This window comes from Rhinopithecus bieti, unplaced genomic scaffold (assembly GCF_001698545.2).
Source record: "Rhinopithecus bieti isolate Rb0 unplaced genomic scaffold, ASM169854v2 scaffold_5882, whole genome shotgun sequence".
Classification (NCBI taxonomy): Eukaryota; Metazoa; Chordata; class Mammalia; order Primates; family Cercopithecidae; genus Rhinopithecus; species Rhinopithecus bieti.
The window spans coordinates 2,287,871-2,312,163 of record NW_016805188.1 but is presented as its reverse complement, the minus strand read 5'-3'; the positions used below and the strand labels follow the sequence as shown (position 1 = coordinate 2,312,163).

Here is a 24,293-nt window from a genome sequence, read left to right as displayed (position 1 = left end):
TCAAAATCTTACATTGAGAGATTTGAAAGTAAAGTGCAAGTTAGCACAGTACCTTAGAGATGAATGTTGTAAATGTTGGTGGTCTTCTTTTATTACAGTCTACATTATGTTAAGTTTCCATTGCCTAAGACTTACATGAAAATATGAACTAATAAATGAAATCAAACAAGGAAAAAAAGGGCAACCTTGTCATCAAAATAATTCCCCATATGGAAGTTGCTCTGTGCTATGAGGCAGACCTGTTATAGCTGGGAAACTTTAATTCATGGTTTAATACATGTGAACATATTTCATCAAATACATTAATGGAAATTTAATACATTCCATTTTAAAAACCTACACAAAAATGGTAAATACTAGAATAAAATAAGAAAATGACATAAAAAAATGATTATTGGTTGGCACAGTGACTCACACCTGTAATCCCAGCACTTTGGGAGGTGGAGGTGGGAGAATCACTTGTGTCCAAGAATTTAGGAGTTTAAGACCACCCTGGACAACATAGTAAGACCCCACCTCTACCAAAAATAGAAACTTAGCTGGGCATGGTGGTACATGCCTGTAGTTCCAGTTACTTGGGAGGCTGAGGCAGGAGGATCACTTGAGCCCTGGAGGTCAAGGCTGCAGTGAACAGTGATCACGCCACTGCACTCTAGCCTGGGTGAGAGAGTTAGACTATGTCTTAAAAAAAAAAAAAGAAAGAAATGATTCTTGCCTATTTTTATAAGATTATGAAATAGCTTTAGATTCTAGAATAAGATTCAAGCCCTAAATGTAAAACTCGTGACTTTTTTTTTTCTCTAGCCCCAGTACACAAAATAGAGGAGAAAGTGTTCCTTTCTGAGAGCAAGACTCATACATTTAATTTATAGTTCACCTAATGATGTATGAAATTGGCCCCGGCACTGGCTCCTTTGTAAGTGGAGGTGGCGTTCAGAGGGCACAGAGACACATCCTGGAGAAGATGTGCCTTGGCTGAGTGACTTAGCTATCTAAATAGCAGTAATTTCACCTAAAATCTATCACTATCACTGTATGAGAAAACTTATGTCTATGGACTGAATATTGCAGTTTTTTTAAATCCTCATTTCTGTGGACTGAGTTCCCATGGACTGAGCAGATCCAGTTCCTCCCTCACTTCTGAGCTTCATTTTCTGTGGGTAGAAGGCAAAATACATCTGTTGAATCCATAACTTCTTTACTTCCTGGCTCATTTGAAATTCAGAGCCCAATGTCAAGTGTGTTGTACATAGTGAATTAATGAATACTGTGTTTTATCTTTTTTGAAGAGCAAAATCCTCTGCCTAGTGCTGGAAATTAGTCTTCCATAACAATAACTACATTATTCTGGGTTTGGGACAAAGACTGACTTCTTGCCATTTTTCCTTTCAGCACTGTGGATGAATATTCACCACAAAAAAAGGTAAACAGATGCTTCTATACCTAAAATTAGGTGATCTGGTTTGGAGACCTTGCCTTGCCTCCCTTGGCGTGTTTCAAAATTAAAATGAATACTGCCTCGAGCGGAACCCGACAAGGCGGGGCGCCTGGGGTTGCAGCTTCCCTGCGCTTTCCTGCTTTGCTTTAGTTATTCCTGTGCTGGTGCAGATCTGATTTTAGCTGTGTACCCTTGACTTTTTGACATTCTGCTGGTTTTGTGGTGCATTTTAGAGTCTCGGGGCTTCCTGCTATCCCTGGAGTGATATAAATTTGAATTTTAAGATGTTTATGTCAAAAAAAAAAAAAAAAATATCCAGGTAGGAGGAATCTTTAAGAGGAAAGAAGTCTTATAAGGAAAATATTTGCACTTTTAATACAACAGAAAGAGAAGGTAGCAAGTGGGAATGTGTTCTCAGTCCAATTTGATAAGGGGGAAATATGGACTGAGATATCAGGCACAAGCTTTGGAGACACAGCCGTATCAGGTGGATAATCATAATGAACAGTATGCCTGTGTCCCTTAGGAAAGTCACTGTACTACAGCAGAGGTATTGAAACCATCTCAAAGTTGCTTCTATGAAAAATGTAATAGCAGAGGATCAGATTGTGATAACTACGCCTTATAGATTCATGTTGGAATGGGGAAATGATGTTTATCTCAGGAGACTATGGATGTTTGTAATAGCTAGATGTGAAAAGTCATGTTGCAGGGTATTATATAAGGACTTTTGGCCTGCTGCTGGCCTTAGCCCAGGCCCATCGGATTGCTCATAATCTCCACCACCATTTGCATTAGTTGGGGCGACTCCCAGTTTATTTCTCTAAGATTGGATGGGTGGATTTCATATTTAAAAAAAAAAAATTGGCTGGCTCTTTTGGAACATGTTGTAAACAGCTATGGTTTTCCAAAGGGCAAGAATGCATTCATTCATTGTTCTCTTTCTCCAATCTCACAGAATAAAGCCCTTTTCCACCAATTCAGTCTTAAGGAGAACTGGCTCCAGCATAGAGGAACTGTGACTGAAACAGAGGAAAGTGAGTATGGTTTGAAGTGAGGGTTTGGGGGTAGGTAGCAGTTAGCCACCATTTTTCTCCTACATTGGCGTATCAGCCTGACTAACCTTCATTTCTAGCTGTCAGATAAGCATGTTAGCATCAAATAGCATGTTTTTCTTTTCTTTCTTTGAGCATTATAGTTTTCTTAGATCACATAATACTGTCCCAAGCACCAAGGATGCTTATAATTTGGGAAGCAAGGAAAGGAGACAATGCCTAGAGCCTCCTTGCATTTTGAGAAGAGGTAAAATGAACAGGAAACTCACCATTTTCTCCTAGAACCATTTTCTCCCTGCCTTCATCAGCCCATTGCCTATGACTAACTGGAAGGATCACCAAAGTCAATGTGCAGATTTGGGCTGAGTCAGTCCATGACTCAGTCCACGAGAAGAAACTCTTAGAGAGAATAATGGAGAGAAGGCTGTACGGTAGAAGCTCCTGCAAGGTCAGGCTGTGTGGGCAGTGCCGCCCATCTGCTGTGTCCTCAGTCACTGCTTATTTTTGTGGAAGAGGCTCATGGCTTCTTGAAGCCATGTTCATCCAACACAAGGGGAAACACCTTTTTAGAACCCTGAAGATGCTGAAGTGCTTTTCTATGTTAATGTTTTAAAGAGGAGCAAGAAATATTAACAATGGTTTTCTCCTTTTAGATAGAGGTTGCGTCAAGTGCAGAGCTGGAAAACACAGCAAATTAAAATTTTATTGCAGTTGTGACTCACAGACTCTCTCTTTTGACTCATCTTCCTTCATATGCTGAAATTCTGAGTGTGATCGTTTAATATTTGCCCGATTTCTGGAACTTGTAAGAGAAGCCACAAAGATGCTTATTCCTTCAGATAGTGTTTGTATATAATGCTGCTGATAGATGGTTCTGTTGACTCATATTAAGTGTCATCTGTGACAAGTGAAAGAGAAAACAAAATTATCTAACTTCCTAATTCCTTTGTTGCTGACCTTCCTTGCCCATTTGTCTTGAAGTTTCATCATATAGTTTTCCAAGCTGAGCTGCAAAAGGCAAAGTATTTCAAGGCCCCAGCCTCTTTTGTTTATCAGTTTATTTAGCAAGATGTAAACTTACCCCGCATATAGTAGTTTATAGACAGATTTTGCCTTGCTTAAAAATTCCATCTTTCTATGGAAGGAGGAAAGCCTTTTTTTCTCTCGCTAGTCTGTTGGCAAAATACAAAACAACTATTTGTTACATGCTATTGTTTTAGTGACATACCCAACCGAACCAAATATGTCAAGTGTCTCCTCGTAGTGTGTTTACTTTCAGGTTCTATACATGTAAACTCATAGTTAGACTTTTGCTTCATTTGTATTTCTATGAAAACATTCCTGGGCTTATTTTTGTGGTGACATTTAAACTGCATATAAAATTTCTCCAGAAGCTTCACTCTCAATTTTTTTTGCAACACCAAAGAGTAGAATATCTAAGTATATTATTGTCCTTCTGTCTACTGGAAAGAAGCTGGTGCATTTTATACATTTATAGTAGCTGATATAAGAGGCAATGTGTCAGTTACTTCCATTGCTATTAAAACAGCTTCTGCTATTAATATCATAAAGAAAACATTTTTCAGGACCCATTCACCCTGACAGTGATAATGTCCTAGTAATAATTATTAGCACCACAGACAATAAAAAAGGAAATTAAAAAGGCTAGAAATGTGACCTCCATTTGGAAACTAAATTCATCACTACCTTGATGGGAGAAATGGAGTCAGTCTTAAATGATTGAGAAAGCTGAACTCAAAAACCAAAGCAGATGACAGATTTTTAGATAAACTTATGAGAATTCTAATAGCAAAATATGGTGTTCTTGATTGGGCCACTGAGATTGTCCTGAAATGGAGTGTAAAGGAAAAATTTATGAATTAGACACTTTAATATGCAGCTTTGGGAGATCTCGGCAACTGTCAAAGAAGGGATTTAAAAATACAGTCTGTGCACCACAGATTCCACTGTATTATGGTCAGATGGTTTCTACAATGAGTACACACTTGTATGACTCGGGTCTCTCATTGCAGAATGAAAAGATTAAATACTACTTGTGCTTGTTGGCTAGCTTTATAACATCTGAGTTTCATGTGTTTGCAAGCACACATTCATAGACGTATACCCTCAGGCGCTCGTGTGCGTATATAAAAAATCTAACTCTATATGTGTTATACTGAAGAGAATAGCAAGGTGGGTTGATTTAGAAAAGTTGATCAAGGTGCCTTGATTTGGAAAAGTCTATACCTCATGACCACTGTTCTGTTTCCAAACAATTCTTTTCACTTGTGCAGTTTTCTGCCACGTGTATATAACAGAGCACTCCTATGTCAGTGTGAAGGCAAAAGTTTCCAGTACAGCCCAAGAGATCCTAAAATTCGTGGCAGAAAAGATCCAGTATGCCGAAGAGGATCTGGCTCTGGTGGCCATCACATTCTCTGGAGGTAAGTTGTTTTCTACCCTTGAATATTAATCTTTCACTGATCTCCTTCAAAAGGAGGGAGTTGGCATTTTTGTAGAGTAAAAGTGCAGCTCCTCCCTTCTGGGCCCGCAGCTGGATGACCACAGTAACAATAAGAAGCTGCCTACCAGAAGTGTTTCCATGACAACAGTTGGGTACTGTGGGATACTGAATTTCCTCCCCAAGAACTGAATAGAGAGGCATGCCAGTGTTTTAAAATACATTACAAAGCTTTTCATATTTTGTACTCTAGATAAGCCTTCTATTTTCCTATTTAAATTAACTTGGGAAATTGCTAAAGAGTGAAATTACTTTGGGGGGAAAAAAAGGAAAGATGGCCTTGAACCAGTCCTATTGAGGGCTGACAGTTTAATATTTAAAGACTCCCTATTGAAAGAAAGACAAACTGTACAATAAGCTGAAAGCTTACACGGCAATATTCCTTTAGGTGGACGTGGGGAGTGAGGCCTGGTTACAGCTTCTCCTTCTGTTGGGCCTTATTTATCCTCAGAGAATGGTTTATTGTCTGTTTTGAATAAGATCACACAGATTACAAGCTGACACTATTGATCTGTGCGGCTTGAACAGACCCCTTCGTTTTCACTGGAGCCTGTCAGATCTGTGTTGCTGGCCTCCTTTTTTGGTTTGCAATCTTTATTTAATATCTCCTTAACCCTGAGAAAAAATACAAAGAAAGTGACTTAGCATCAGTAGTTGAAAAACGTGAGCACTGTGTGGACTAATCAACCAGAGATGCGGGCGGGGGAGGGGAGCAGATAAACTGCATTCCTGTTTACCCTTTGTTATCATTCTCCAGTTGGAAAATGAGTACCAGAATGTACTTGAGGGTAAAGTACCTTGTTCCTATGGCTTTGTTGCTCACAGGCAGGTAAAATGGTCCTACAAGCTGGCTGATTATGCAAATGAAGCCCTTTTCCCTGGGCCTAATACGTAAGAATCCCTCTCCCCTCTCCCAGGGCTCTAATTGTATATCTTAGCAAAACATGATCTAGAAAAAAGAATTTGAGAAACATATGGGCTAAATGAATTTTAATCAGAAAGTGGTTCGATTTTTGATAATATATTTCAAATAGGTATGATAAATGTATATTTAATTTTCAAGTGACCAAAAATATAAAAGGATTTTAAACAGTATTAAGCTTTATCAATACTGCTTAATTAAGCAGTATTAAGCTTGAGCGTCTGCCTCTCCAGGTAATACCATTACAGAGAGTGATCCTGGGGTCCCCATTCAGACAGAAGGTGCCAGAGAAGGAAGAGCTGAATGAACTTTGCAGGAAAACTGAGACCCGTCTCCTTTGGGAGCTGACTGAGAGTCAACCCAGGGCCTCATGAGAAGCTGGCAATTAATGAGTGGCTCTTTCACTGTCCAATATCTATTTGGTGTCTGTGAAATACCATTTTCACACTCTATTAAATTAGATTCATTAGGATGGGCAATAGCATTGTAATGTGTATAGACCCATTGCTAATCATCACTAGAAATATCAGCGTATCTCTTGAATTATCCCACAGATTTGGCAGTGTGCCATTATTTTCCATCCTCTACCTTTTTTTTTTGTCTGTAAGGAACCTTTCTTCCTGCATCTTTTTATCCCCCAAACAATAATGTTTTAACGAAGAAAACAAACTCAAGAGCTTAATGCATTCCTTGTTCTAATTACATCATTTTAATAAATTATATTTTAGTGCTACTTCAAAAGAAATGGTGAGTTTTTTCTTTATTTTGTCAAAAAAAAGTTTTAAGATGTCAGAGATGTTGGAGGTTTTATGGATTTTTTAAAAGGAATAATAGTATCATTCTCATAGCTTTGGTAGGTTTTTAGCTGTTTTTTACCCAGGGTAGTCATATGTATGTAGTAACAATAAATTACCCAGTTATTCAGAGGTTAAAATTCTATCAGTTTTAATCTTTCATAGTGTAGTGACAAACCTGAAAATAAGGGGAAAAATATTTCTCAGCAAATAGAAAAATGCTATCAGAAAGTTATGACATTTTATTCTATAAAGTGTGAATGGCTCTCATAAATTCAGATTTAAGGTATACATAGGCACAGAAAGGGCTGCAGGAAATTATAGCTGAACAAAGAAGGAGCAGATGGAACCCAGGAGATGAAACTTCAGAATCCGGCCGTGTGACACCATCCACTATACATGTCACCAGCCCAACATTATAGTACTGTGGATCTTTATAATGCTGGACCATAAAGAATATATTAGATTATTATTTGTGTACTCTGTATTAAACAGAAATGTTCAAAACAACACTTTGCATTTGGGTCAATTATCTAGAAAAGGCATATGGAATATTGCATTCCCCAATCATGCTGGATAACCGAACAGCTACCTTAGGAGAAGTTGATTGTGTCACAGTGAAATAAACTTTAATATGGCTTTAGTCTACTCCCATATGCATTTTGTAGTTAGGAGGAGGGCATTTTCTAGGAAGAAAGCTATTATGTTATAAGAGGGCTCCAACTGTGGTAGAAAATGGTCAAAGGATAGGAACAATTTTCATCAAGAGAAATAAGATAGAAGAGGAATATATGAAAAATACTCAACCTACTAGTTAAGAAACACAAAGTAAACAGAGAATCTACTTTTTGTATTAGCAAAATAGTAAACTTACCAAAAGTATTGACCAGGCTGGGCGCGGTGGCTCATGCCTGTAATCCCAGCACTCTGGGAGGCCAAGGCAGGTGGATCACTTGAGGTCAGGAGTTCACGATCAGCCTAGACAACATGGTGAAACTCCATCTCTACTGAAAATACAAAATTAGCCAGGCGTGGTAGCAGGCACCTGTAATCTCAGCTACTCGGGAGGCTGAGGTGGGAGAATCACTTGAACCCAGAAAGCAGAGGTTGCAGTGAGCTGAGATCACATGAGTGCTCTCCAGCCTGGGTGACACAGTGCAACTCCGTCTCAAAAAAAAAAGTAATGATCAGTGTTAGTCAGTGTGCAAGTTTTATACCTATTTTTTAGGAAAATATATTGTCTTTTTTTTTTTTTTTTTTTTTTTTTTTGAGATGGAGTCTCGCTCTGCGCCCCAGGCTGGAGTGCAGTGGCGCAATCTGGGCTCACTGCAAGTCTCCGCCTCCCCGGGTTTTACGCCATTCTCGCTGCCTAGCTCGCCGAGTAGCCTGGGACTACAGGCGCCCCGCCATCGCCAGCTGTTGTTTTTTTCTTGTATTTTTTAGTAGAGACGGGGTTTCACCGTGTTCGCCAGGATGGTCTCCGATCTCCTGACTTCGTGATCCGCCCATCCTTGGCCTCCCAAAGTGGCTGGGATTACAGGCTTGAAGCCACCGCGCCCGCCTAATATTGTCTTTTTTAAAAATAAAAATCAGAAACAATTTGGTAGCTTGTGTCAAAAACTTAAAAAATTTTCATTCCCTTTGAGCTAGTAATTCTAATACTGGGAGTCCGTCTTAAGAAAATCATTTATGTAACAAACCTGCACGTTATGCACATGTACCCTAGAACTTAAAGTATAATAATAATAAAAAATAATAATAAAAATAAATTTAACCTAAAAAAAATCATTTATAAGCAGACAAAGATTTAAACATAAAGATGTTGACTTCAGCAAAATATATTATGGCTGATATAATAATAGATCCCATTTGCCAAACCCCAGTTATGTGCCAGGCCCCGTGCCAGTACTTAACATACATCATGCCATCTAATTTATATGACCAAAAAAATTAACCATTAAATGTTCAACAATAGAGGAAAGATTAAATGATGGTATAATGAACTATTATATAACCAATTAAATATGTCATATGTAAATAATTTTGTTAAGTGGATAAAGTGCTTATAAGAATATCAGAATATAAAATTATGGAATAATTGCAAATGTATATGTGTATCCACGATAATTATAAATGCGTATGCATAAATCATTGCAAATCAATGCAAGTTGTGTGTGTGTATATATACACACAGTTATATAAAAATCAGAACAAAAATAGACCTAAATGTAACCAGTGTTAACATGGTATTGTTATCTTAGATGAGTAAATTTTACTTTTTCTCTTAAACTGTTCTATGTTCCAAACAATGACTAAATGTTATAGGAAAGAACTGCAAGAGGACTCCACTTTCTGGCCACTGAGCAGTGAGAGCTGTTCGTGATGCCACTGTTGTCATTGTATAGAGTGTGCAGAACTAAAACTAATCCACTTTAAGTTCTATTTACTTTTAAGTATTTTTCTTTGGCAAGTTTCACTTAAGTGTACTGTGTAGGCCTACTGCTGCCACTCTTGTATTTCTGATTATTCCTTTTTTTTTTTCAAATAAAGGAAAGCATGAACTTCAGCCGAATGACTTAGTCATCTCCAAATCCCTCGAGGCATCTGGTCGGATATATGTCTATCGGAAAGACCTGGCAGACACTTTGGTAAGGACCTTCAGCCTTGTATTTGAAACAAACAGGCCAGGTGAGGTGGCTCATACCTGTAATCTGAGCACTTTTGAGAGGCCAAGGCAGGAAGATGGCTTGAGCTCAGAAGTTTGAGACCAGCTTAGAAGTTTGCGACCCTGTCTCTACAAAAAAATTTAAAAATTAGCTGGGCATAGTAGTACACACCTGTTGTCCCTAGGTGTGTGCTGAGGTGGGAGGATCTCTTGAGCCCAGGAGATCGAGGCTGCAGTGAGTTGTGATCTCATCATTGCACTCCAGCCTGGGTGACGGGGTAGGACTTTGTCTAAAAAAAAAGAAAAAAAAGGAATGGTCCTGCTATTCAGAACACACACACCACGTAAATGTCAGACTCAAAGCATAATATTTATGTGTTTATAATGAATGTTAAAAAATTAAATTATTTCTTCCCTTATCCAATGATGTAATTCCCAAGTAACACTACTTTTACAAATCAAAAAGGGGTCAAGCAATTCAATCCAATCCAATCCCACTTGAGGAATGCTAAACCCTGCCTAAGTGAAACCCTTTCTGAGCCCTGAAATAAGGGATTTGAGACAAGTGACTCCTTCTCCCATCGAATTTTAATTTCATTTCTTCTTTTTCGGTGAGTATATGGAGATGAGGCTGAGAAATGCATCCTAGGTGGATTTAAGGAGAAAGAGACCTTTGTTTCAGTACGTTTGGTACACTTGGTTCCATTCCCTTGAAGAAAAGCATGGATGATCTGCCTTCTGTGTGTAGAACGAGGTCATGGTGAAGGGGCATCAGCTGCCACTGAAGAGAAAGAGTCTGGAGAAATGTAGAATGCGCACTTTAAGTTACTTTCAGTCCAAAATTTAAGAACACTTATACATAAGTGGATGATTTCATTGCTGCTGTGGTTCCTAAAGACTTTAGTCCTGGGGTTGGTTTCTGAATAGCAGGACCAGGCTTCAGACCTGTCATCTAGAAAAAGTGGGCTCTAGCAGATTGCGATTGTGTCTGAAACTCAGAGTCCCCATCTCTTCATGGAGCCATCGCTGGGGTGAGTCTTTCTCACTGGCTCCTGTTGTATGTATAATTGAGAAACCTGCATACCATGTAGGTTAACCCAAACTACTGATAATAGTTTTACGTCCAGATATATGTCTACTGGAAAGATATTTTATGTAACGTTGTCTGCAGGATATTAAACTACCATAATAATGTTAATCACTTATTACTAGATCTGTGTGTACTGAGTAGTTTACATATGGTATCTCGTTTAACACTTCCAGTAACCCCAGGAGAGAGGCTGAGTAACCACTCTAGCTTCATACAGCCAAGTAAGGGAGAGTGCTTCGATTTTTAAATGCAATTGTATGTTTGACTCTGAAGCCCCTGTGCATTCCTTTCATTTGTACATGCCTTACATGGACCTTTCCTGTGCTGTCCTTCAGCAGGCCACAAGTCCTGTGTAATTCCGTCAGTGAAACGTAACCAACTGGGTGCTGCACAGCAGTTTTGAGTAAAAATGAGATTGATTTTACCGCTCCCCATGATCTGACATGTAGCTACTTGTTGATTATTGCTGGGCTTGTTGTGGTAGAGGAAACCTCCACTCTGAATATCTTCCACTCATCCTCTGCCACCCATACGTGGCCTTCTCAGGCAGCTCCCTCCTGTGCATCCCCATGGCTCAATCTACCACTGTCCAGGGCCACATTCAGAAAAGAAGGCAGGCCTGGGCAATGCCTTGATGGAATAAATAGGTGCTGTGAAATATGTTCCAAGAGAAGCCAGACTCCATCCTACCTCAAAAGCTTCCCCCGCCAACTCCCGACACCACCGAAAATTGTCCTATTGGAATCATAGGTTTAGATATTTCATCACCAAAAGATGTCAGTTAAAATCTAACATTGTGAGAGAAGAATAACAGATGAAAACACCAGTACCTACTATCACTTTCACATAGATTAATCTTCTTAGAAAACAGGAATTAGAGCACTGAAGGAATGAGATAGAAAAATTTAATGTTCCTTGGCAAGGGCAATGGACAACCTTGAATAAATAGTTATTCAACCTTGAATAACTAGAGCTAATAACTCGAGTTGGGTAAGGGACCCAATTAGGGAGAAAATGGGCACAAAATAACAAGTAGAAATTTCCTGACACCTCTAAATTATTAAGCAGGTATGTGTGTTACTTCCTCACTCTGGGTCTTTCTTTGAAAGTCAGCAGTAGAGTCTGTCTGGTCTTAGCCTATCCAGACCAATCCCTGAGAAACCTCAGCTTTTCTTCCACCTCAACACCTCACAATTTGTTAGCTGGTTCATTTGGTCATTGCTTTCTGAGCACCACACTGTGCCCTACACTGGGGATACAGAGACAAAGTGAACCTTGACCTGCCGCTGAGAGGACTGAGTCTGTGGGAAAGCTCTATGAAGATCTTCAGTCATTAGGTTTTTTTTTTTTTTTTTTTTGAGATGGAGTCTTGCTCTGTTGCCCAGGCTGGAGCGCAGTGGCCAGATCTGGGCTCACTGCAAGCTCCGCCTCCCTGGTTCACGCCATTCTCCTGCCTCAGCCTCCCGAGTAGCTGGGACTACAGGCACCCGCCACCTCGCCCGGCTAGTTTTTTTGTATTTTTTTTAGTAGAGACAGGGTTTCACCGTGTTAGCCAGGATGGTCTCGATCTCCTGACCTCATGATCCGCCCGTCTCGGCCTCCCAAAGTGCTGGGATTACAGGCTTCAGCCACCGTGCCTGGCCTAGGTTTAAAAAAAAAAATAGGAAAACTTTTGTCAATGTAAAACTTCTAAAATGCAAATAATTTATTTTTCAGTTTAGAAATACGGATTAATATTTGGCAGCTGGAATATTCCCTTTATCCTACTATGCCATTTATTGTTGCAAGGTTCCTTCTGTTTGTTTTAAAGTTATTATTCAAATCTAACCCTTCAAATGGGAGAATTTATATTTTCATTAGAAAACATCAACTATTTTGGAAACATGCCAAATAATCTTTTTAATAACTTTAGTGGTGTAATAGATTGAAAGTTGTGATGGCATCTAATACTTTTATGCCATATCTTAAGGAAATACTGTTACCAGCCTCATAGTGGTTAGGCCCTATTTACATAGGGAAAGTGGTTGATGCTTAAAATAATAATCCACCACGGCATATAAATGAAATAATTTTTATTTTTTATTTCATGTTAAATTTGTTTTTTTACTTTCCATGGGCATTTTAATAAAATGTGTAAATGTGTGTCTGGGATGAGCCTTGCTAAACATATTTCCTGTAAACGCCATGTCTGTCTTTATTGAAGTGCACCATGACATTTCTTTTGTTTGTTTTTATACTAACCCTGCTGGCACATTAATTCTTACCAGAAGCCAAAGTGATTTCGGGGCTTTCGCTTTTATTATGCTGTCTGCCAGGGCAGTGTTTTATAATCAGATTTTGTGTGTGCATGTGTGCACATGGGGGTGGGGGAGAGAGATGGGGGAGGAGCGGGCGAACTCACTGAAGTATCATTGATCACGTTTTACTATTTCCAAGACCGTTTCCTAAATTGGCTGTAACTCACTGAAGGTAAACAGACCAGGGAAAATATTAAGTGCACTCAGAAAAGATTACTTTGCTAATCTGGGTTTCTAGTGCCTTTCTACAGCCAGCCAATGCAGTGCAAAACATTTGGGAATTACTGAGGATCTTTTTGCTTCTGTCGGTTTAGAACCCGTTTGCAGAAAATGAGGAATCACAGCAAAGGTCGATGAGGATTTTGGGAATGAACACTTGGGATCTTGCTCTGGAATTAATGAATTTTGATTGGAGTCTATTCAATTCAATTCACGAGGTAAGTGAGGAGTGAAAAGATAAAATACAAATGCTGTTTTAACTGTGAATTCTTTGTGCAGAATATCAATGCATGCGGTGATGAAATTATACTAGAATAACATGGTCCAAAAGATACTTGGGGACTTTAAATATGTTGAAAGACTGACTCAAGTCTAAAAAAATCAGAATGTGCAAGCATGCTTTTATTTGTTCCAAGTGTGAGCATATGCTTGTGTCATGTATAAATATGCTATATTTCACGTATATAAATATATATATGTATTTGGAGATGAAGCTCTAATGGGGTTGATTAACCATTTTACCTTTGATATTGATAGGTTTATTTTTTCCATGAAGTTTATGATAGTTGTACAAGAATCATATTCATATTTATTTATGTACACACATATGCATCTTTTAACTTAAGAACATTCTACAAGTTTAGACTGCATTGTAAGACTTAAAGTACTTTATTGAAAATTTTAGATATATTTCAAGTTTTATGTCCATCAATTTTCACTTGAGGACAGATTATGACATTTTTAAAACAATAGATTGGGAGCAAAATGCTACCGACAATTCTTGAGTACATTTGGCCAGAGGAAACGCTCACGGGAATCAAGAGATGAAAAATGTTAGAGCCCTCTGCAACCATATGTTGCATTTGTTTTGCCATATAGTAAAATATTTCATTCTGAAGTGGCCTTTCCTTCTGAAGAAGGAACCTCATGCCCAATTTAGAGACCCAGATGTCCTCGTATTTTCTCATTAAACAGATTTCAATAACTGTGATCAGAATGTGAGCAAGTAATGAATTCCTTCAGGCTAAATGACTTGTGTCTTTGGAAATGTTAGTAGACTAGGATATATCCCTGCTTATGCAGTGGAAGAATGTAGATTACCTCTGTAAAACACACACACACACACACACACACACACACACACACACACACACATTTAAAAACAAATCTATTGCTTTGCACATGATCCATCTATATAAATAGTTATTGGTCTTGTTTGCTTTCATAAATTATTAGACCTTGCCCTAATCTCATTCTCTTTCCATTTGTGGTTTGACAATGTTTTGTATCAGTGGTTTTTAAAGAGCAGATACTCAGACCAGCATCATCTGCGGGACTTGGGCACTTGTTAGAAATGCAGATTTCCGGCCCCTCCACACCCCTGCAGGATCAGAGGTTCTAGGGGTGGGATCTGGCAATCTGTGCTTCAGCAGTCCTCCAGGTGATCCTGATTCACACCAAAATTTGAGGACCACTGTCTTAGAGAACAGACCTGTGAGGGTCTGATGTGCACCTTAACAAATACTAGTAGTACTAGTGTTCATTTTCACTTGAATTTTTCAACATGACAAGGTTCGGAAATTTGGGGATTCCATTTATCCTATGATTTAAACTTCAGAATATCTTAGATTTGTATATAAAGATGTCTTCCTTACATTCTGAAAAATCACTTATATAACACAAAAATCACAAAAAACATTATTGAATGAGGCACCTCTAAAACTAAGTCATTTTGAATTTAATATATTACCGTTCGCCATATTCTCTGTTAGCATATTAATAATATGGGAGGGACTACCTGAAGTAGCTCTTAAAATTTGACCGAATTTTATATCAACTATACTTTGCTATAAATAAACCCTGGCATGAATACATTTTCTTTCAGCAAGAGCTGATCTACTTCACATTCAGCAGACAGGGAAGTGGGGAACACACTGCAAACCTCAGCCTTCTGCTCCAGAGATGCAATGAGGTCCAGCTCTGGGTGGCCACGGAGATTCTGCTCTGCAGCCAGCTGGGCAAGCGAGTGCAGCTGGTGAAAAAATTCATCAAAATTGCGGCTCAGTAAGTTTCTAGTGTGAGAAGTGCCATTCCTCTAGTCTCCTTGAGAGAGTACATTGTTTTTCTTTTTGTCTTATGGGTGATAAGGGTTGGGATATAAACATGTAACATGGAGTTAAATGACCAAATGGCTGAAAAGGTCCATTTTTGAATATTTATGTCTTTGCATTTCAAGTATTTATACCTTAAAGTCAATGTCAAAATATCAGACAGAAACACTATGCTCTCTGCCTCAGCACTAATAAGCAGGCAGCAGTACACACATCCTTCATGTTGCAGCTGAACTACAGTGTGCCTGGGTGAGCTACAGGAGGCTAGAAAAAAGGAGATGATGATGTGCAGAAGTGGGAATCATTGCACGTCAGGTGCATTGTAGGACCCGTTCATTGCTCCTTGAGGCCCACAGTATGAACTTATGAGAACTCGTTCATTAGAAGGCCCTGCAGTGGCTGGCCCCACCCCCTGAGCCTCACCCCTGGGTGCACCCCATGCTCTAGCCACTCTAAATGTCTGTCTTTCCCATGAGCACCATCTTCCAAGCGTGAATACTTGTCGGCTTTGCCAAGAATGGCCACTGGCACTCAGCAAATTGCTGCCATTCTTCAAGACCTCAGTCAAGTATTACTTCCTTCCTGAAGTTACCCCTGATTTTCAAATGCAGGGGTACTACTTCCACTACTGCCTCTACTTCCCCTCACACACATACTTTTTACCTTATGAAAACTTATTATATTTATTCAATTTATCTGTTTATATAGGATTTCTTCACTAGGCTATGTTCGCTTTCAAAGAACAGGGGATATTTCTTATCAATCATTATACCTGGGTGCATGGTACAGAAGTTGGTAAATAGCAATGACTCAGTAAATGTTGAATGAAATTTTAGTAACTTGCTAGGAGCATCTCTTAAAATATCAGATTCATATCAAGAGTCTGTTCTTTGGACAGCTCCCCAGCAGAAGCGGGGAGCATGAATCAAAATCTTCGCCAGCTCCTTTTACGTCCTGGGCTTCCAGTTTTATTTCTCCTTTGTCTTCCAAAGTAGTTTTTACATCAAATAGTTTTCAAGTACATGTCAATGCAGCATTTTCAGAAAGTATATATCGATCACTTATATGTACAGATGTGTACAAGGTAGTGTGGGGAAATCAGACTGAGTCTACACACGGTTCCTGCCTTTGTGAGGCTTGCAGTGTGTGGGCGGGTAATTCTATACCTCAGCTGGCTCCTGTGCAAAATAGAATGGAGGAATGCCCTAGAAGAAGATCTAAGTCTGTGCAGGGCTTTAGAGGAGTGAGAGCTCATACCCCAAGGGTTTGGGAAGCAGGATGAGGAAAACATTGGTGAAGGAAGTTGCCTTTGCATCTATTTGAATTCTGGGTGGGAAGTGACAGGTAGGAATTCAAAAGAGCACACTGTCTGTGGGAGGTCGACTCAGTGGAGACAATGAAGCAGAGCCTGTGGTCAGAGACTGATTAAGAGTGGAGGAGGATTTGTAAGGAAGTTGTGGGAGAATGAGCTGCAAAGACAGATGGGACCAAATGGTAAAAGATCTTGAATTTCAGATTGAAGGGTTTGAACTGAATTGAGAAGGGAGAAGGGATTTTGTTTTAAGTTTTTGGGCAGGAGCCTGCTATGATCAGAGTTATCCTTCAGGAAGGTTGGTCTGAAACTAGCACATTGAACTATAGCAAAGAGACCCCAAGAGTAGGATAATTTTTCTTAGACAAGAGACCATGGAGGTTCTTGACCTGGTATTTGGTGTGACTGGGCATGGAAGGATAGAAAATAAGATATGCCTAAATCTTATTGATTGCTTTTATGGTGAATGCTGTTTTTAAAAAATTTGGCCATTGTGTTCCAAAGTGGCTTGTAAAATTCCTAAAGGTGAGGCTTTTTTGGGTAAAAAGCTTTCTTACGAACGCTAATTATGTGAATAAGTGGGAAATTAATGTTCCAAGGAGTAAGATGACACCACCCAGCTCAGTTCCCACTATAAGATTATATCTGTCCTCAGGGTATATTCACATCTTCTCCATATGGCCCATGCTCTTGAATGCTTTATGGTACTGGTCTCTATCCCTAGCCCATGGAATAGAATGCCAACAGAAAATAAAGTTAAATTCCCTATAATCATGCTAGTAGGAATAACCAAGGGAAAATAGTCATTTCCACAATCATGAAGTGTTTTTCCTGCCTGAGGCATCCTATTTGCATATTCATGTTTCCCCTCCTTCTCACCATCCCCATCCCCCGCCTCTGTGGATTGAGTGGATTTTATTTCCTCACACAAAGACAAAAGGAGCGTTTGCTGAACTGGGATGTTTAGTGTCAGACAGTCTGTTCTTATCATGGAATGAATGACCCTCACTAACAGAGGATTCCAGCCTGGAATGGTATCTCATATTTGCACTGTATCAATTTGTCTTCTCCAGAAGTGGTGTCTGTATTAATTCCTTTTTTTTCTTAGCAGATTTAGATGTTAGTTGTATGTGGGTTTTTGTGGGTTTTTTTTCCCTTAAAATATGACGAAGAAAGAAAGCTATATGGGCCAGGAAAATTGTTCCTGGGGAGCTAAAAGATAAAAAGATGGGAATTCTAAGATTTCACATAGATAGATTAAACTGAATAAAAAGTAGAATAATAGACATCTTTATAATGAATAATGATAAAACCATGTCCCTACTTCAGCAAATGCTGTTTAAAAGGCTTGCTGTGTACTAGGCACCTGGGTGATGGGCAGAATATAAAAATGATTAGACATGTACTCTAGCCTTAACGGACCTACTGTCTAGCAGGGATTGCATAAGCAGTGGGGCCTCCATCATATCCTCAGGTGAAGGGACCCAGGGGTAAGAGAGACTTCCCACTGAGGAGCTGCCGGCAGGGGATGGAGCAGTTCTTACTGACCACAAGAGTCTCTGCAGAGGAGCCTGGTATTTCAGAACATCAGCTCAGGAGATGGCACTAACTCAGGTCTGTTCTAGCTGGTGGGAATGTTCAGGGTTGTGAAGAGTCAGAAAAAGTAAAATGAGGGAAGTGAAGAGCAGGAGGAAGGGGAGTCACCATGTGAAAGCAATGATTCTCAAATGCAGGTAGGTTTCCCAATCACAGACTGGGAGGTATCTTGTTTTAGTTTATTCATGGAATATACCAAGCGGGGTCTACCCAGGAGAAAGTTGGCAAAAAAGCACATAAGGGGTCGCTTGGATGAAGGTACAGGGCCTCACACTTACTAAGGAACTGCTGGCAGAGCCAAAGGCTGAACAGGAGGACCATGAGAGGGACAGACTGTGCCCAATGGAGGCTCAGCAGCAAGGTGCCTGCAAGATGTGTGTCCACCCCAGATAACCTTCGGCATGAGGTGTGGAGGCAGCATGTCCTTTCCAGGTTCCACTGTTCCTGGGGATGGAACTTCTAGAATGACCCCAGACCTGAGCCTTCCTTGCTTGGAGCTGCGTGCAGCTGGACTCAGGCAGTACCTAACCTGTGAGGCCAGCTCTGGGCAGGCCAGTTTAGGCGGGGCCTGCCAGAGCACAGCTGCTGTAGGTCTCCCTACTTACTCCACATCTCAGCTCGTTCTCCTGATTCTGAACTAGGTAATCTCATACACTGTGTGTACAACTGGGAATCGGTATAGCTTTGGGGGGCCGGGTTCGTAATATGTATCGAGAACCTTTAATGTCTTCACAGCTTTTGACCAATCGTGGAATGACTGGAAGTCTAACGTAATGAGGAAAAAATCATAAATACAGTAAAAAGTTGTATATACAAGAAATTTATTCCAGCATTCTTTGTAACAGGGAAAATTGAAAATCATTGTCCAGAATAGAGGAATAAGTTCTATAATATGCTCTTTTGATAAAATATTACATAGCTGTTAATGATGATAGTAAATAATCCATAGTATATAACATAACATGGTATTTAACTGAAGAAGCAGGCAGGATCTACACTATTCCCAGATTCCATGTGAGACATTGGTGGAGAGGTCAGAAGGGATGGTAACTGAGGGAAGCTAAATAAACATCACGAGGCCCCTGATACACACTCTGCTTACTGCTAAGTACTTCATATTTTTTCATAGTAAACGATCAAGGGAGGGTAATTGGGGTAAATTTTTTATTATTTTAAAGCCCTGTCTCAGAGAGCCTGTTTTGTAATGCTCTCCAGATGAAGGAGTGCCTGGAATTCCCAGACTATTCTGGCTGCCCTGAAATCCCGAGCTCCCCCTGCCATTCCAAGCCCTCTTAGCTGGCTTTGGAAATTAGTGGAATGTTGACCAGTTAAGTCTCTAGGCATGATTGATGTTATGCAGAGTGGAGAGCCTCAAGAAGCGAATGGAGCTCAACGTGATCTTATTTTACATTTTATTTCCTTGTTTAACTGAGAAATGTGGAACAGTATTCCCATTAATATATGCCATATTTAAAATATATACATATTATAGTAGCTATTTTGTTGGTAGCAAAGATGTATCTAAATCTAATGGGAAGGGGAGCTTAGACCTGTGAGGTGAGAAGGGCTTGTCTGTCAAAAAATGAAAAAAGGTGTTTTGATGAAGGAGTCAGGACTAGTAAGCTGTTAAAAGGAGAGTGGGGCATATATAAAGAAACATGAATTTAAAAGAGTACTCAGTTGAAATTGTAAATGCACACAACATAGGTTAAAAAGGAGGAATATTGTGAAACATCAGGAGGGTGTCAAGAGCACAGATCTTTTCCTTTAGGTAAGGGTGAGCTGCAGTGTTTGGAATCATTTCTTTGGCATTAGAGACAGCTGAAGGGCAGTAAGGGGTACATAGGCCGTAGAGCAGAATTCCTGAGCTCTGTGGCCTAGGAGAGTCTTTTCAGCTTTATCTTTTGTGATTATCTGGGGAAAGAATGTTTCCTCAAAGTATCCCCTACTCTCTTTTATTTTATAGCTGCAAAGCCCAGAGAAACCTGAATTCTTTCTTTGCCATCGTGATGGGTCTCAACACTGCTTCTGTCAGTCGACTGTCACAGACCTGGGAGGTGAGCCTTGGAGTCCCATGGTGGGGGACACATAAAATGGAAATAAAGTGATTTACATGGATTAAATGAGATAAGTACTACTAAACTAAAAATGTTTAAAAGTCATGTGTCAAGGTGGTAGGGATCTTTTTGATCAGATGGTCTTTATATGGTTGTATAATGTGTCCGAACTATATAAAAATGGTAACATGCTCCCCAGCTAGAATTAGTCTTCTCCTCTGTCCTGCCTGATAGTGCAGTTCCCGTTCCAGGCTGGTCCTGGCAGCATCCCTGCTCAGAAGTGCGTTTGCTGTGATGCTAACGAGTTTAAGCTTCAAGGTCTCTCACTTGCAGGGCCCCTGCCAATGTGTTCACATGGATGATGCATATTTTTGTAAAATTTGCGAAAGCAAAGTAATTTTATATTCTTTTTCTTAAAGAGGATCCATAAAACGTTCTAAAGTTTCAGACCTCCCACATCCTGGCTCTGCACGCTGAAGGCTGTTTGGGTTCTGAGATGCAGAGGCCCATTCAAGTTCACACAGGTCTGATGTGTGGACTGCGACATTCATGTGGGAAGACCTGAAACTGGGGAGCCCCTAAACTTAGCCAGACACAGGCATAGGGCTCTGCCTCACTCATGGTCCCCTCACCTTCCTTCCTTGGGCTTTTGTTTCTTTCGCTCTCCTTTCCTTCCTTCCTGACTACCTCCCTAGTACCATTTCATCATTGCTCTTTAAGCATGATGCCTCTGCCTCTAGCCTGCACGTGGCTCACTGTGGTCTCCTCAGCCTCCCTCACAGTCCTCTCAGATTTAGTTCCTATCACTGACTGTGCCATTCTCTTCATGGTTCCCTACTCAAACTCCTACAAGAGAAAAGCTGATAGGCCAGCTATCTTTTTCTCAGAATAGGTCTTTGGGCAACCTGTGGATTTGCTTTCTTTCAGTCAGGGATCATACCCTGAAGGAATGCACTGTGCTGACCCAAGGGTCAGAGTCAGTGTTCCTTAAAAGGGCCCAAAAGAAAAGAAATGAAAGCCCTGCCTGCTCTGCTTCAGCAAACAAGACCTTCACACACAAAGCAAGATGAAAGAGATAGGTGACAGATGCCACGATTCATTAGAGGAGGAGGAAAACAAATGGCTGGCAAGGGTCAGTGGGGAGCAAATTTGAATTAAACCTTGAATGAAACTGATTTGAAAACACTGAGAGGAGAAATAACTCAATTAGATTCAACCAGCTTATGTTTAATCTGCACATTGACTGCCTGCTACGTGCAGGGCAGTGCATCAGTGCCATGGCAGACAGGGGATGGCTACATGAGAACTGAGCGTGCCTGCAGTGACAGAAGTCTTGGACCAGGGCAGAGCAAGAGGAGGGACTCATTCTGCCTCTGGGTAGCTGAGAAAATTCGAATGAGAAGCCTCAAGCTGCAGCACCTTCCAGGTCCAGCTGGGAGTTACTGGAGTGTGGGGATGGGTATCTCAGGCAGAGGTGACTACAGGATCTCCAGGTCTGGTGACTGGGTGAATGGAAAGTGATCACACTTCCCAAATAGATAATACAGGAAAAGAAGTAGGTTTAAAGAAATAGATCAGAGGTCAGTAAACTGCTTTGGTAAAGGGCCAGCGAGGAAAAATGTTTAGGCTGTGCAGGCCACATGGTCTCAGTTGCAGCTGCTCAACTCGGCCACTGAAGTGAAACAGCAGCTGTAGCATGTGCATGAATGAAGGGGCGTGGCAGCAATCCAATAAAACTTGACGTCCTAAAAGTAGCTCATGGCTAGATTTGTTCCATGGCTGACCTCTGGAAGTAGATCACTTAGTTTGACTTCGGACGTGTTGAATTTGAGGTGCCACTGGGACATTTGTGAGGGATGTCCCACAGACTAAGGTAGGCAGCTCAGAAGAAAGACTGGAATCAGTTGCAAATATCTCTATTTTGTATCTTCTCATTTAATTTGTCCTCTGTTCGTTGCGGGGGTGTGTGTGTAGTTTCCAAACAGATTAAACTACCTGTTTGCTGTGATAAACTGAGTCCAGATCCAAAATTATCACATTGAAAAAATCTATTTCTAAATAATGTAAAAGTCTAATTATTGTAGGAGTTGTCTCATTGTTTTGATTCCTTTTAGAAATCGAAAATCCCTGGCCGGGCACGGTGGCTCAAGCCTGTAATCCCAGCACTTTGGGAGGCCGAGACGGGCGGATCACGAGGTCAGGAGATCGAGACCATCCTGGCTAACACGGTGAAACCCCATCTCTACTAAAAAATACAAAAAACTAGCCGGGCGTGGTGGCGGCACCTGTAGTCCCAGCTACTCGGGAGGCTGAGGCAGGAGAATGGCGTAAACCTGGGAGGTGGAGCTTGCAGTGAGCTGAGATCCGGCCACTGCACTCCAGCCTGGGCGACAGAGTGAGACTCCGCCTCACACACACAAAAAAGAAAGAAACTGAAAATCCCAGAAATATCTTCTTAAGCTTTGTTGTTAGTGTTAATAGCTGGCATTTGTTAAGCACCAGCCAAGGACCGTGTACTTTTCATGAGTGGTTTCTACATCTTCAGCTGAAGAAACAGATCCCAGAGCTTGCTGACTCACACCAAACCACATAGCTAGAAAGGGCAGAGTCAGAGGTCAAACTCAGGCTGCCTTTAAATGTGTGCTGTTTACCACAAATATTACTAAGTCAATATTGAAAGGCACCCAATTTTTTACTTAGCCATGTTAAAGGCAGGCTGGAACATTCCAGGCCCTTCTTCCTTAGGTCTGAATTTTTATTTGGGAGGATGGCCTATGCTTTCATCCCCTGTCACTTAGCATGGTACGTGTTATGGTTGAGCTCCTCAGTTCAGTGATTCCACTCATTAAAGTACAGGCTTCATCACTTAAGGTCTTCCTGGCCCTTCGCTATTTAGCCCAATGCTGTGAAATAAAATTACATCATTTATGCTAAAAATGTCAGCCAACATAATTATTTCCCACTCAGGAAGACTATTAAGAAGATGAGAGCATTTGTCAAAGGTAGGGTATGGAACTGAAATCTAAGTTTTTATTAAATGGACCACCAGTATGTGAATGTCTAACCAACTAGATTCCTCAATCATGTGGCTGTTATTTTACGCTGTTTTAAGCATCATTCCTAAGGAAGATCACATTAAAGGGATGATGAAAATTGTATAATGAGAAGCAATCAGGGTAGAACAGATGATAGAGGTATTTATGTTCAGAAGTGTGACACAAATAACGTAATGAAAACTCCCTTCAGCGCCTCTGAAAATAACCATCTTCTGTGACCTTCTGTTTTTTGTTTGTGTTTGTTTTTTAGAAAATCCCTGGGAAGTTTAAGAAACTTTTCTCTGAACTTGAAAGTTTAACAGTAAGTAGTTGAGCCAAAGGGGACTTATTGGTCAAAATAATCACTAGGGTCTAGTTTCTTTCTACATTACAGTGGTTGGTATTTGTACTCTACCGTGTCAGGTAGCCTACCTGGACTAGTTTACTTGTTTATGAAACTGTAGTTTTGCTTCTTATGGAGGGAAGCAAGTTGACAGTTAATGCTTCTTCCTCTCCTTCTAAAAAGGTAGTGAAAATAATCTTTTAGTGTGATTTTCAGAAGGCAGGCTTTTAAGTATAGTCCATTTCAAAGCCTGCAAAATTAATCAGTATAACTAATTTAGCATGCAATTAGTGTCTCATGCATTATTCTTTTGCCCTTTTCTCCTTTTTACAATTTCTCAGACTGAGATTTTTTTAAATTATAGTTTCTTTTTAGAGTACAATAAAACAGTATTCACTTGTTTTCTCTGCATTGTCTGTGTGTGTTACAAGGACAGATTTTCTTGGTAGTGTATCTAACAAGAGACTTTGGGTTAACTCATGATATATATTATGCAGAGGAAACTGTACTTAAAGGAGCTCTTTGAGGAAAATAATAGGGCAATCAAAAGATGTCTCCCATTTGTGGTCATTTCCCTTTATTGTAAACCAATAACTTGAGTTTCATTCATTGCCTAGATTTCCAGCCCTAATTTAGTGAGTTTATTCTCCTAGGAAACCTTTATCTACTTTGTTCTTAGGAGGAATCTCTCTATATCTAAGTCGTGTTCAAACTGTATAGCAAAAGTGGATTTAGAATTGTTTCTATAGCACATTGATTTTTCCTTCTCTTTGTAATCTGCTTGGTTCGGCAGGATCCTTCCCTAAATCACAAAGCCTACAGAGATGCATTCAAAAGA

At 40.1% G+C, this 24,293-nt stretch overlaps 1 protein-coding gene across 1 annotated transcript in view; it reads left to right on the top strand.

Moving 5' to 3' along the window:
- Window positions 1-24,293, top strand: part of RAPGEF5 (Rap guanine nucleotide exchange factor 5) — a 247,705-nt gene that overhangs the window by 207,285 nt on the left and 16,127 nt on the right. Inside the window, 9 exon segments of the mRNA XM_017871557.1 lie at window positions 1,393-1,423; window positions 2,397-2,475; window positions 4,788-4,937; window positions 9,281-9,378; window positions 13,097-13,219; window positions 14,887-15,065; window positions 19,987-20,077; window positions 23,384-23,434; window positions 24,249-24,292. Of these exon segments, the coding sequence (XP_017727046.1) occupies window positions 1,393-1,423; window positions 2,397-2,475; window positions 4,788-4,937; window positions 9,281-9,378; window positions 13,097-13,219; window positions 14,887-15,065; window positions 19,987-20,077; window positions 23,384-23,434; window positions 24,249-24,292 (846 nt within the window).